The 13,932-nt window shown below is 65.6% G+C and overlaps 1 protein-coding gene across 2 annotated transcripts; it reads left to right on the top strand.

Annotated features, from left to right (window-relative positions):
- The first annotated feature begins 3,161 nt into the window (after window positions 1-3,161).
- Window positions 3,162-9,591, top strand: FGFR4 (fibroblast growth factor receptor 4). Of its 2 annotated transcripts, none has more exons than XM_074916541.1 (18): window positions 3,162-3,306; window positions 3,681-3,786; window positions 4,560-4,772; window positions 4,872-4,961; window positions 5,118-5,284; window positions 5,373-5,496; window positions 5,759-5,949; window positions 6,065-6,203; window positions 6,290-6,483; window positions 6,697-6,842; window positions 7,102-7,223; window positions 7,324-7,434; window positions 7,555-7,745; window positions 8,119-8,241; window positions 8,330-8,400; window positions 8,672-8,809; window positions 8,883-8,988; window positions 9,068-9,591. In XM_074916541.1, exons 2-18 carry the CDS (start codon window positions 3,714-3,716, stop codon window positions 9,212-9,214), a joined length of 2,346 nt encoding a protein of 781 aa, XP_074772642.1. In that variant the 5' UTR covers window positions 3,162-3,306; window positions 3,681-3,713; the 3' UTR covers window positions 9,215-9,591. The 2 variants fall into 2 exon arrangements, with proteins under 2 accessions (XP_074772642.1, XP_074772643.1); XM_074916542.1 differs by having other exon boundaries at window positions 4,503-4,772.
- Window positions 9,592-13,932: the final 4,341 nt, after the last annotated feature.

The following is a 13,932-nucleotide window of genomic DNA, read 5'->3' as shown; positions in this document are numbered from 1 at the left end:
ATCTGTGGGTGCTCCTGTGCCATGCTGGGGGCTTGGCCTAACCTCGGGCTGCACCTGCAGCCCCCAGGCCGGGCCCCATGTTCTCCCTCTCCCAGAGGGAGCAGCAGGTTCATGTTTGCCAAGTTCTGCCTGGTTAAACCTTAACCAGGCCGGATTGCTCCATCGGTCCCTCCCCTGATGGAGATAAGGATGGGCAGGCGAGACCAGGGCCTGGCTGGGAGCGCTGCCCTGAGCTCAGCTGCTCTCCTCCAGCGCAGGACCCGGCCCCTACAGAACATCCTGCCCAGCCTGGGGTGGGCTGCCTGCCCCTCCAGCTCAGCCCCTGCCCACCTTGGCAGGTCCCCGCTGATAGAGGGCAGCAGGTTGTGGCCAGGGCTGGAAGCCACCGTTTGTCGAGGCTGGCAGGGCTGGATGGGGCCAGGAGGCCTTGTGCTGGGCCAGCCCAGGACCCCCAAGCTTTGGGGTCAGCCCACTGCCTCGGTGCCGAGGGGTTCACATCACCCCGGCACACGGCATCAGCCTGACCGGCCTCAGCCCCCGGACCCCGTGCACGTACGGAGCGCTGGGAGCCGGGAAGCCTGCGCCCCAAACAACAGCCGTTCAGGGGAGGCCAAGAGAAACTTCCAGGAGGGAAGAGCCCCCCGGGCTCCGGCCCCCCCAGGAGCCACCGTGCCGCGCGCACTCGCGCTGGCCGCAGGTGCCACCGCAGCGGGAGCGGCGGCGAGCGCTGGGGCCAGGCACAAGGGGCGGCTGTGTTCCCGCAGCCCCGGCTGCCTTCCAAGAGCAATATTGTTGGCACCAGGCAGGCTCCCTGCGCCGGCAGCACATACACGGGCCTTTCATGAGGGGAGCGGGGATGATTTACTGCCTGGGGGAAGGGGCAGGGGCGGGAGGATGGAGCCCCAGCGTGCCGGCCCGGCGCCCAGCCCCTCATGCGTGCTCACTGCTGCAGAGCCCTGCACACATGAGCAAGGTTGTGGGTCTGGCTGGGGGGTCACTTCTCACTCAGGCATGGGGTAGAGGGGGTCCCCCTGCCCCATTTGCATCGTGCCAGCCCCCTCGCTGCCCTGTCTGCAGGGCTGCGCTCCCTCCGTGGACACCCCACTGCAGCTGCGCTCCCATCCTCTGCGGCTCAGTGGCCAGAGGGCTACATGCCCCTTGCAGTGCACGTGGGAGCGCCTGGGGGGGACAGGGGCAGCAAAGAAGGGTGCTGGAGAGGTGCACCCACAGCGCAGGATGCCGATGCTGGCACAATCCCCCCTTGTTGAGCTGCTGGTGTGGTGGAGGCCATGGTGGTGCTGCCGGCAGCAGGCGGCAGGCGGTGGGGCTGCGCTGCCGTGAAGGGCTTTTTGTTTGCCATCAGTTGCTGTTATAAATCAAGGCTGGCGGCCCGGCCCAGTGCTGCCCCATGGCAGGGAGGGAACCAGCTCCCAGCCACCTGCAGTGCAGCCCCAGCCTGCGCCCGGCATCGCCCTGGCCCAGCAGTGACGCTTGGTGTGATGCGGGGTGAAGAGCCAGCGTTGGTCCCCTCCCAGCACCGGACACAGCAGTGGGGGACCTGTCTGGGATGTGGGGGGATTTCTCCATGCCCATCCCAGGCTGTGGCTCCCACAGGCTTCCCCAAGTCACAGCTCTTCCCCAGCAATCCCAGCACTGGGAAAGACCCCGTCTCTCTGGTTTTAATTTGGTTTCGGTTCGAATCAAGCTGAACCCAACATTTTTTCTGTGCTTCCGGCATGCTGCGAGCTCTGCAGGGGTGGCTGCTGCTCCGTGAAATTGATGTTCTCGTCCGCTTCACGCGCCGGCAGGAATGAACAGCTGCCAGGGGCTGCCGGCCCTGGGGACTGCTCTGTTTGCCCCTGCCCCCCAGGGGGGGACCAGCACCCCAGGGTGGGGACCAGCACGTGGTGGATGGCACTGTGGGAGATCATAGCACCAACCAGCCCTTGCAGTGAAACTGTGTCGTGCTGGAAGTGGCTGGTTTCACACACTGGAGCAGCATGGACAAGGCTGTGCCCTGCTGGCGTGGCCCTACGGGGTGGGGGGTGACAGTAACAACCGTACCCCTCGCATGGAACCACAGGATCCACACTGAGCATGGGCAAGACTGCATGCAGGGCTCACCACGGCCCCGGGGGGGTCTTGCAAAGCAGAAAGACGATGAAGCAGCCGGCGATGCAACGAGGCAGAGCAGCTCTGGGGCCGGATCCTGACCGTGTGCTGGGGACACCCTCTGTCCCCTCTTTACTGGCAGCGGGATGCTCGGGGGAAGGTGTGCCTGGGGACTGTGCTGGCTCGGGCAGGTCTGAGGCTGGGCTTCCTCCAGTGCCCAGGGGTCCTGTGTGGGCAGGCAGGCAGCGGGGCCTGGGCACGGTGGGGTCTGCCCACCCCAGTGCAGGCAGCAGCATGGGGAAAGCGAAGGCGAAGTGTTTATGGGTCGGATTAGGGCCACTCTGAGCTGGCTCGCAGCCTCGCGGTGTTTTATGACGCTCCGTTATGGGCTCCTAATGAGGGTCACAGCCGCTTTATGGCACCGGCAGCGATAACCCTGCAACTAATTGCAGCACAACTAGCGAGCGGGCTGCCGGGCACCCGGCAACACACAGCACCCAGCCCGGGCCAGGGCCACCCAACCGCGAGGGTGCTGCTGCCGTGGAGCCCTCGGCATCCCCGGGGTCGGGGTGCTCCCAGCAGTCGCGGTGCCACAGAGGGGAGAAGAGGGGGGCAGAGGCGGCCTTGCCTCCCCCTCCCCGATGTGCTGCTCCGGGCGTGGGGGCCCAACATGTGGGGTCTGCCTGGGGGGCGGCAGAAGGGAGCAGCCGCGGGTGCCCCGCAGCCCCACGCGTTCTCCACCCGCGGGACGATGCTGCGGAGCCGGGACGGGATGGGGGGAGTGCCCGGGGGCCGCCCCCCCCCTCTCCCCAAGCTCGGCGGCGGGTCGGTTTGCAGAGGATCCGGCGTCCGGTGGAGCGGGGCCGGTTGCAGCAGCCGCGGCTCGGGGCCGGACCCCTCCCCGCGCTGCCCGCCCCTTCTTCCCCCCCCGCCCCCCCGGCGCTCCGGGCGGGGCGGGCGGCGCCGCTGTAACCCGAGCGCGCCCCTACAAAGTGCCCGCGCCCGCCGCCGCGGCGGCAGAGCGGGGCCGGAGCGAGCCCGGAGCCGGACCCAGCCCGGAGCCGGACCCAGCCCTGCCCGCCATGGGGCCGCGGTGCGGGGCGCGGCGGCGCTGAGCCCGCCGGCCCCCGGACTTTGCCCGGGCCCTCCCCGCGCTTTGCGGGCGGCTCCGCCGAGGGAGCCCCGTCACCGCCGGTAACGCCACGATCCTCTCCCTCGGGACACTCTTCCCCCCCCCCACACGACTCCCCTCCCTGGAATCCCCCTCGCCCCGGGACCCCCCAGCCCCCCCCGCCCCGTGCCCGCTCAGCCTCTCCCAGCGCCCTGGCCGGAGGGGTCGGGTTCCCCGCGCCCAGCCGGGGGCCGTGTCCCCCCACCCTCGTCCCCCGAGGGAGCGGGCTGGAAGGGCTCTCACCCTGCCCACGGCGCCCCCTCCCCCTGCCATGCGCACCCCCACACACACCTCGGCGTGCCCCGGGGACGCCGCGTCCCTCCCCCGGGGACCAGCCCGCCCCCGGGAGGGGGCTGCCAGCCCGGCCCCGCTCACCCCGGCCCTGCCTGTCCCGCAGGGTGGGAACCACCGCGCCGGAGGGGCCTGGAAGATGCGGCCCCTCTTGCAGGTCCTGGTGGGGCTGGTGCTGGCGGCCGCAGCTCAGGGCAGGGCGATGGAGCCAGGTACGTCTGCGGAGGGGGTGGAAGGCGGTTTGGGACCGATGGGGGGCAGGTCCTGCTTTGTGAACACCGACCCCCAGCTGGGCAGCTGGGGGTGCCGTGTGCTCGCCCCGGGCATGCAGCCCCACAGTTCTGACCGCGGGGCTGGGCTGGTGGGAGCGGGGGGGGCACAGCATGGGGGGCCGCCTCTCCATCACTGGACGAAGCTGTGGGGGGGTGGAAGGAGCAGGGTGGCTGCGGTGGGTTTGCTATGGGGGCGTTGGGGTTGTTTCTGCTCTCCATGTGCACACACCTGCTGCCAGCCATCGGCAGGCAGACGGCCACTGCCCAGCCTGTGTGTCACCAGGGCCAGCCAGGCTGTGGGGGACCCAGTTGTGCTTGGGGCACATGGAGGTCCCGCAGTGGGTGGGCAGGGGGGTTTGTTGCCCTCATTTGGTGCTGTGTTCGATGAGGCAGGACGGGCTGAAGCACCCTGTGCCGCTGGGAGAGGCGTCTGTGGAAGGACGGTGGCACGTGTGGCCTTGAACAGGGACATGCCTCTGGGGAAGCCATGTCCCCATGCTCCAGGGCAGAGTCCAGCCCTTGCCCGCTGCCGGGGTGGCAGAGTTGGGCACTGGGCTGTCACACCATGTGCTCTCCACACTGGGCTGGGTGCGTGGTGTGGCCCTGCTGTCGGGGAGGGGTGGGCACCAGGGTGGGTGCTCACAGCATCTCTCCAGAGCTATTTGAGAGCCCAATGCTGGAGTCAGAAGAAGAACATCTCCTGCTCGACCCAGGCAACACGTTGAAGCTGTACTGTGACGCCAACCAGAGCGGTGCCAGCGTAGTCTGGTACAAGGAGTCCAGGCCGCTCATCCCGGGGGATCGCATCCGTCTCCGGCAGAGCCTGCTGGAGATCTCAGAAGTTGCCTACGAGGACTCGGGGCTCTATGTGTGCCGGGCGCGGGGAACTGGGGAGATCCTGCGCAACTTCACCATCTCTGTAGTGGGTAGGAGCCCCGGCAGGGCCCAGCTCCACCCCGGGGCAGCAGGCAGCCTGCCCTGCCCTGCAGGCAGGGATGTCTCTCTCAACCCATTTACCTTTGTAGACTCGCTGGCGTCGGGTGATGACGATGAAGACCGTGATGGGGATGGACCCCACGGGGACCGAAATGAGGAACCTGTTTATATGCACAGAGGTCAGTGCCACCCCAACAGGAGAGGGCAGCTGGGGCAGGTCCCGGAGCGTGGGGCACTGCTGCCTCCTGCTCACAGCACGAGCATCCGGGAGCAGCGTTGGCAGCCTCCATGCTGCCCCTTGGCCCCCTGCCACTGCATGCCCCATGTCTCCCCAGCTCCTTACTGGACTCACCCACACCGGATGGACAAGAAGCTCTATGCGGTCCCTGCGGGGAACACGGTGAAGTTTCGCTGCCCAGCCTCGGGCAGCCCCAGCCCCAGCATCCGCTGGTTGAAGAACGGGCGCGAGTTCCGGGGGGAGCACCGCATTGGGGGCATCCGGGTAAGGGCCGTGTCGCCCCACCGCAGCCTCCCCTCCCGGGGTCTGGCCTCACCATCACACCTCGCTGCCTTGCCTCTTCCCTCTGCAGCTCCGGCACCAGCACTGGAGCCTGGTGATGGAGAGCGTGGTGCCCTCCGACCGAGGCAACTACACCTGCCTGGTGGAGAACAGGTTTGGCAGCATCCACTACAGCTACCTCCTGGACGTGCTGGGTGAGGGCTCCTCAGTGCGGCGGTGGTCCTGGCTCCCCACCCCCAAGCCTGGCAGAGGAGTCATGGGGAAGGGGGCGGAGGAGCCTCTGATTGTGTCCCTTGTGGGCACATGGGAATGGAGCCCAGGCTTGGGTTGCACTGGTCTGCTGTAATGCTGAGGATGGGCTCTCTCTGGCTTCATGGTGGGTGGAGAAGGAGGGAGACAGGAGCTCCTGCTCTGGGCCACTGTGTTGGTGACACCTCTCTGCTCTTCTCTGCTCAGAGAGGTCCCCGCACAGGCCCATCTTGCAGGCTGGGCTGCCCGCCAACACCACGGCCCTGGTAGGCAGCGATGTGGAGTTCTTCTGCAAGGTCTACAGCGATGCCCAGCCCCACATCCAGTGGCTGAAGCACATCGAGGTGAATGGCAGCAACTATGGTCCCGACGGGGTCCCCTACGTGCAAGTGCTCAAGGTAACAAGGGCTAGAAGTGCCTGGGTCCCAGACACCCACCCCGAAGTGGTGACAGGGGATGCACAGAGCCCCCCAAGGAAGAGGGATGCTGACCATGGATCCCTCTCCCTGGCAGACTGCAGACATCAACAGCTCCGAGGTGGAGGTGCTGTACCTGCGCAATGTCTCTGTGGAGGATGCTGGTGAATACACTTGCCTGGCGGGGAACTCCATCGGCCTCTCCTACCAGTCTGCCTGGCTCACCGTCCTGCCAGGTAGGGGTGGGGGTCCTGATGTGGGAGCTTGGACCCCCCCAGCATGCAGAGACCATGGCTCAGGCCAACTCACTAACTTCCTCCAGAAGAGGAGCTGGTGCGGGAAGCTGAAGCCCCTGAGGCCAAGTACATGGACATCATCATCTACACCTCTGGCTCACTGGCCGTGGCCATGGCCATCATCATTGTGGTGCTGTGTCGGATGCAGACGCAGTCGAGCAAGCAGCCCCTGGAGCCCATGGCGGTCCACAAGCTCTCCAAATTCCCGCTCATCCGACAGGTGAGTGCCAAGCTGGAGCCTGGGAGGCATGGGGGTTCCTTGGTGACTGACCAGCTCCATGAATGCCACTTGCAACCATCACACCTTAACCCACCACCTCATGCGGCTCCCTCGCCCATTGCTCCGAGTGAGGGACTCTCTGCAGCACCGTTGGGTCTGTTTGGTCCTGGAGCATGGGGTGGGATGGCTGATGTCTCTTGGCTCTCTCCACAGTTCTCCCTGGACTCAAGCTCCTCCGGGAAGTCCAGCACATCCCTGATGCGCGTCACCCGTCTTTCCTCCAGCTGTGCCCCAATGCTGGCTGGGGTCATGGAGCTGGACCTGCCCCTTGACGCCAAGTGGGAGTTCCCCCGAGACAAGTACGGTGCTGTGTGGGGCAGGTCTGGGACTGGGGGCGGCTCTTCCCAGCTGCCCTGGGGACAGCAGCATGTGGGTGCTGAATGGGGAGGTCTCTGGCCATCACCGGACACCTCAGCACCGCCGTACCCCAGGGCTCTGGGACTTGGCTTGGACAGAGCAGAGCAGCCACACCGCCTCTGCCCCTCAGGGTTTGGCCATGCAGTGGTGGGGAGCAGGGCCATCCCTGCGGTCCCTCACGGTTCTGCCTGTCCCTGCCAGGCTGGTGCTGGGCAAGCCCCTGGGGGAAGGCTGCTTTGGCCAGGTGGTGCGGGCAGAGGCTTACGGCCTCGACAGAGACCGGCCGGACAGAGCCATCACCGTGGCTGTCAAAATGCTGAAAGGTAACGGCTCCTCTGCCAGTGTCCCAGGCACAGAGGTGGCATCAGTGCCAGGCTGCGGTGTCATCCCAACTGGCACGGTGACATGGCCCTCCTTCCACAGACAACGCCACCGACAAGGACCTGGCTGACCTCATATCTGAGATGGAGATGATGAAGCTCATGGACAAGCACAAGAACATCATCAACCTCCTGGGGGTCTGCACGCAGGACGGTGAGGGGGCTGTGCAGGCAGGGCATGGGCATGGAGTGGTGGGGGGAATGGGGATTGCTGGAGTTGATGGCAGGCAGCATGGGACAGACAGGGGCTGAGCAGAGTGGATGCCCTTCCCAGGGCCGCTGTATGTGATCGTGGAGTTTGCTGCGAAGGGCAACCTGCGCGAGTACCTCCGTGCCCGCCGCCCCCCGATACCCGACTACGCTTTTGACATCGCTGCAATGCCCGAGGAGCAGCTCTCCTTCAAGGACCTGGTCTCCTGTGTCTACCAGGTGGCCCGTGGCATGGAGTACCTGGAGTCCAAACGGGTAGGACTGGCACAGCCTGTGTGGGCTGCCTGTGCTTGGCACAGCCTGGCGGGGAGTGTGGCCATGACAGAGGAGCTGTGTGTCCCTGGTGAACCCACTGTCCCCATGGAGAGGGGGCCCCCACTTAGCCTGGGCTGTCCAGAACCTCCCGACCACATACTGCCCTGAGCTTTGCGGAATCTCCCCAAAAATGTGGAGCTTAAAGCCTGACCCATCTCCACAGCCCGGTGTGAGGGTGGCCCCACCACTGCAGAGGTGCAGGCGGTGCCGGAGGGTTATGGGAGGGAGGCAGTGGCTCCGAGTATGGGGAGGGGACACACAGAGCTGGATCTGCCATCTCACACCCTCTGTGGGTGATGATCCCCCCCGGCAGTGCATCCACCGTGACCTGGCTGCCCGCAATGTGCTGGTTACAGCAGAGAGCGTGATGAAGATCGCTGACTTCGGCTTAGCCAGGGATGTCCATGACATTGACTACTACAAGAAAACCAGCAACGTGAGTAGGGGTGCTGGGAGAAGGGGGTGGGGGGTGGTGTTAGAGGGACCCCCAGCCAGGGCTGAGCAGGGGGTTTGCTCTCCCATAGGGCCGCCTGCCAGTGAAGTGGATGGCACCCGAGGCCCTGTTCGACCGTGTCTACACCCACCAGAGTGATGTGTGAGTCCTGGGGCTGAGGATGCTGTCGAGTGTGGGACGACGATGCTGTGGGGTTAGGCCAGTGCTGGAGTACTGGAGGGTCCCCATGAGGAGGACAGGGGTACTCCATGGGGCCAGCAGCAGTGGGGCACATCTTCCTCAGGGGTGATGCCACCCTCTCCCATCCCTGCTCCCATGGCACCGCAGGGTGCTGTGGGGCGAGCCACAGCCCTGCCTGCCCAAGGAGGGTCCTGAGACATGGTTGACCCCTCTTTGTCACACATAATCTCAGGTGGTCCTTTGGGATCCTGATGTGGGAGATTTTTACGCTGGGGGGCTCCCCTTACCCCGGCATCCCCGTCGAGGAGCTCTTCAAGCTGCTGAAGGAAGGGCACCGCATGGACCGGCCGTCCAACTGCACCCACGAGCTGTGAGTACCGGCCAGGCAGGGCGGGCAGGGGGCATGGTGAGACCCCACTAACACCCCCTCATCCCCCCTACAGGTACATGCTGATGCGGGAGTGCTGGCACGCTGTGCCCTCGCAGCGCCCCACCTTCAAGCAGCTCGTGGAGGGGCTGGACAAAATCCTGGCAGCCGTTTCGGAGGAGGTGAGGGGTGGGGGGGTCCGGTGGGCGGTGGGGTGGGTGCTGATGGCACCGGTGCTGATGGCACCATCTCTCCCTGCAGTACCTGGACCTCTCCATGCCCTTCGAGCAGTACTCACCCTCCTGTGAGGACACCGCCAGCTCCTGCTCCTCCGATGACTCCGTCTTCACCCACGACCCGCTGCCGCTGGCTCCCCGTCTCTTCTCCTACCCCAGCGTGAGGACTTAAGGGCAGCAGGGAAGGGTGGTGCTGAGGCCGCTTCTGCCCTTGCGGGGAGCGGGTCTGGGTTCCCGCAGGTTCACTCTTCTGCCCGGTGTGAGTGGTGGGTGGGCAGGGCTCCGAGCCACAGTTCCAGGGCACAGTGTCCCTCTCTCCGGGCTCCATTTTGGCACTGAGCCTTCAGTCCTGGCTGAGAGGACTGCAGGGCAGCAGGAGCCAGAGCCTCCCTGGGGCAGGCACTGCCAAGGATGCCCATGGCATTGCCCAGGGAGCTGGGCTTTGGCCAGCACTTTGGTGGAAGTGTCTCTGGACAGGAGCCCCGCTGCCTGCCAGGCTCCTGCTGTGTCTGTACATAGCCATAGAGATGAGTATTTATGTACATGAAATATCGACCTGATAAATTATTTTTTTGGAATAGACCCCAGCACAGTTTCTGGGCTGCTCCTGGGGGGCGAAAGGCCCAGCTGAGCTGGGAAGGCGGGTCAGGGGCTGCCTCCACCCCCTAGCCAGAATGGGGGCCTGGGATTGTTCCCGGGGGACACAGAGGCAGTGCCACAGGTGCAGGAAGCGATGTCCCCACTCCCGTGCCTCCAGGCCCGCTCCGGCACAAAGCACCCTCGCATCTGTTCCCCATTAACCGCTGCTACACTAAGCCACCGTGAACTCCGCTACCAGCATCACCCTGAAACCGATCCCCCAACTGCCACGGGCTCCCAGTCTGGGAAAGCGCTCTGGGGCCCAGCCCCGCGTGCTGGGGACTGCCTGCGTCCCCCCTGCCCAGGTCGGCCCCGGGACTCCAGATAAGTGAGTTATGGTCTCTGTGCTGCCTTCCCAGAGCCCCCACACCCCTGGGAGGAAAAGTTGGGGGGCTCTAGTGCCAGGGCCCTGCAGTCTGGTGCCTGCTTTGCCCCCCCCCCCCCCTTGCCCCGCGGTGCCCGGTTCTGCCGGGAGCATGGGTAGGGAGGGCTGCAGCTGTCTCACCCCCTCCTGCCATCCCGCTCCCTGAGTCTAGGGTTTCATCTAGGGCCGAGCTTTGCCGGCCGTTAGCCACAGGATCTTGTTTCCTCCTCCAGCTCCCAGCTGCGCTCACAGCCCCCCAGCCTGGAAGCTGACTCTCTGGCTCAGCCTGCCCCAAAGCAGCCTAAGAGGAGGGGGCCTGGCAGGCGCTGTGGGGCAGGATCTGGGCCTGGGGCAGCTGGAAAGTGGGTCTCTCAGTCTTCCCTGCTGTTGCAAAGGCACTGGGGTCTGGGCTCTTGGGAGATGCAGCTTGTGGCTGACCTTGTGCAGGGCTCGGCTGAGCCACGGGTGCAGTGACTGTCATACATTGTGTGTGCTGGGTAGCCCAGTGGCTTGAAGAGCCATCCTGGGGTCCCCTCCTTGTCATCCCCTCACAGGGCTGCTGGGGGGAGCCCAGCCCTGCCAGCATGGTTGCAGCCTTCATCCCCAGCCCTGCTCTTTTGGGACAAGCCCCCTGCTCCAGCACAGCAGGCGGAGGCAGACAGCCCCTTGGCAGGTGTGAAACCTGCCCGTCCCGGCAGCCTGCCTGCCTGGGAAGGATCCCAGCTGTCTGCTAATGTGCCAGAACCAATGCATTTCGCACAGCCCTGAATGGGGCATTCACACGCTGGAGGGCAAACTGCCCAGGCTGCCCACAGGGGCTGCCCAGCTCCCGGCCAGGACCAGGGGTGAGCATGAATGAGCGCGTGGGGAGCGGGCTGAGTCCCTGGGGGCTGTGCCAAGCTTGCCCCTCACCTTGCTTCATGCTGGGGTCTCCATGCTGGGGGGTGGGCAGTGCCTGGTGTGGTCTTGCTCTCTGGGCACTGCCTCTTCCCTGGAAAATGGGGCCACAGCCAATTTTAAAGGGTGAGGCGGAGGTGGGTTTGTTAATCCTAATGCCAGCTGGGGGGGGCACAAGAGGACATGGTAAGTGGAGACCTGACACCCTCTGCCATGGCCTCGCTTCATCCTCCCTCACCTAGCGAGTGAGCCGTGGGTGCAGGCAGTGCATGGGTGCAGGCAGCGCCTTGTGCCAGCTGGCTGTGCCAGAGCCAGCTCTGCCAGGCACGGGGCAGCTGGGGCCGTGGCTGGGCTGGGAGGCAGCGCAGGGCATCCCGCAGCCCCACGACAACTGGAGGCAGTTTTTATTGTTTAACATTCCTGGTATTTTCTGTCAGGGCTGAACCAATTGTCCTTAATCCGCCAGGCTCTGCTGGCCAAACAAGTGTGGCTGAGCCACCGGCATCCTGTCCCCACGAACAGGCCCCTTTTGTGAGGGGGATTTAGCATGTAGCCCAGTAAATCCTGCTGGTTTCCTGAGGCAATGTTCCCACACACCACCACCACCAACCCCCTCGCCTGCCCCCTCCCTCCCCCCCCCCCCCAGGCCCTGTCACTGCTCCCTGGCTCGGCCCTGCCTGCCCCAGCCCCGGGGCCAGGTACCTGCTGCCTGACCAGAACCTGCCCACTGGGGACTTCGTGTCCTCCTCGGGTCTGGGTTCCCCCTGCATGTTGCTGGGACATGTCTGTGGGTCCCTATGGGATGTGGGGTGTCAGTGGGGCTGAGGAGCTTCCCAGCCACCCCCCTGCACTGCTTGGTCCTGGTCCTGAGGGAGGTGCTGTGGTCCAGGGTGTGTGTGGGGGGGATGCTATAGCCGTTGGGCGGAATGCTGAGTCCTCATGGATATGACGCTCGTTCTGGGCAGGATGCTGAGTCCTGGAGGAGACACAACACCCCAGGGGGCAGGACACCGGCTGGTTCCTCATTCCAGCTCCGGGATGTGGCTCCCAGCCCCTAGCCCGGAGATGCCTTTGCTTAACGACTCTGTAATGGGGCCGGGAGCTGCTGTTGTCTTTTCTCCCTAAAACAAAGGCGACAGGATTTTATCTCCAGGGAGAATCTGCCTTTTGTGAGATGCTGAAAGCCTACGCCCGCGGGCAGGGAGGGATGACGCTGTGGGGGCTGAAAGGCACCAGGCTCCTGCCTCCCCCACCTGGCACTGCCCCTCTGCCTGCTCCTGCCTGCTCCTCCCCATGTCCTACACCCGCCGCGCCGTGTCCCTGCCCTATACCTGTGCCCCATGTGCACCACCGGTGCGAAGGGCCCCCCATGGGCTAGCGGGCTGGGGAAGGGGCCCATGAGCACCCACATGTGGGGGTACCCCGTGCTGCGTCCCGGGCACAGGCTGCGGCAGGGGCCTGTCCTCTCCCGCAGAGGGATCCGGACACCAGCAGTTCCTGTACCCCCGGACACGGCACACACAGATGTGTGCACACAAGATGTAGGCACAAACAAGTAAACGCCCCCCTCACACCTCCATGTCTGCACACACCCCCCAGCCATGCACACACACCTTCCCACGCACATACACACACACACAGAGTCGTGTATGCACATTTGCACCCCTCTGCGCACACACACCCCCATCCCTCAGGCACCCCCCCGTGCATGGAAACCCACTCCCCCACCCTATGCCTGCAGCCCCCCCCCAGCCACGCACACCCACTACACCCCCCGTGCACACTCATACACCCTTCCATGCACGCTCCTTCCACGCACACACATCCCCATGCACATGTACGCCACCCCCCGCCCCCTACACCCCCATTTACACACGCACAGCCATGCACACCCCCTTCTCCCCACCTCCAATGCAACTCCTTCCCCCCCGCCCCGGGCTCGGAGCGGAGCCGCCAGCCCCAGCGCTGGCTGTGGGCCCCGCGCTCCAGCCACCCAAACTGGGGCAGACCTAGCGAGGGCGGGCGGGGGGCTGCCCCGCTGCAGCCCCCCCCTCTCCAGGCTGCAGCCCCCCCTTCTCCAGGCCGCAACCCCTTACGCTAGCCCGGCCGGGGCCGGCAGCCGGCTGGCGACTGGGGAAGCCGGGCTGCGAGCCCCATCTCCTGGCCAGCGGGAGCAGCTCTGCACAGAAATGGGACCGGGCGGGCGCCCCCCCCCGCTGCACACCCCCGCCCTGTCGGCTGGTGACAGTGGCCTTCGCGGCAGGCCAGCCCTGGGGCTGTGGTGGCGGGGTGACAAACTCGGCTGGGAAGAACAGGCGTGGGGACAGATTCTGGCTCGGGTCTCCATCCTGTCACCCTTACGGGTGGATGGGGCTGGGAGTGGGGCAGGGCAGGGGATCTGGGCTGCCGAGCTGCACCATGTCCTGACGTGGATCTTGCTCGTACCCACTCTGGGTAATGGGGGCCAGTGTGGGAAGGGCACCCCATGGACACGGGAGCCTGGTGGCCCTGGCTCTACCTTGGGTGGATGGAGCAAAGCCCAGTGAGGGCTCAGCCCTGCTACCCAGAGGCTGGGGCCCTGTACACCCCCTCGGCGGGGGGGGGGGGGCAGCATGTCTGACTGAGGGCTGGGGGAGCAGGGAAGTCTCTGAAAACAGCTGCAGCACCCAGTCAGGCACCCTGAGCCTCAGTCCCTTGGGGACTATCCGCATGCTGCACATGGCTGCTGTGGGGACAGGTCTGCAGTTGACCCCAGGGACAGCTCTTCTGCACAGGACAGAGGAGCCCAGTGCTGATGGCTCCTGTCCCCAGCAGTTTGTGGCAGGGGTCCTGCCCCCCACCCACTACCTTTGTGTGTCCCGGGGCTCCTCCTGCCCTGCCTGTCCTTGGGGCTGCCCCCCCAGGTTTTGGGGGGGCCATGGGAGCAGCAGGATTGAGGGGGCTGTGAGGTGGAGGAGCTGGGAAAGCGGGGTCACCTCGACACAGGGAGC

This window comes from Athene noctua, chromosome 12 (genome assembly GCF_965140245.1).
Source record: "Athene noctua chromosome 12, bAthNoc1.hap1.1, whole genome shotgun sequence".
NCBI lineage: Eukaryota > Metazoa > Chordata > Aves > Strigiformes > Strigidae > Athene > Athene noctua.
The sequence above is the reverse complement of the archived record's forward strand: the minus strand, read 5'-3'. Positions and strand labels throughout refer to the sequence as shown.

Coding starts and splice junctions, on each gene's coding strand:
- FGFR4 (XM_074916542.1), top strand. CDS start 3,714: ATGCGGCCCCTCTTGCAGGTCCTGGTGGGGCTGGTGCTGGCGGCCGCA. Junction 5,497..5,758: donor CTACCTCCTGGACGTGCTGG/GTGAGGGCTCCT, acceptor TTCTCTGCTCAG/AGAGGTCCCCGCACAGGCCC. Junction 5,950..6,064: donor CCTACGTGCAAGTGCTCAAG/GTAACAAGGGCT, acceptor TCTCCCTGGCAG/ACTGCAGACATCAACAGCTC.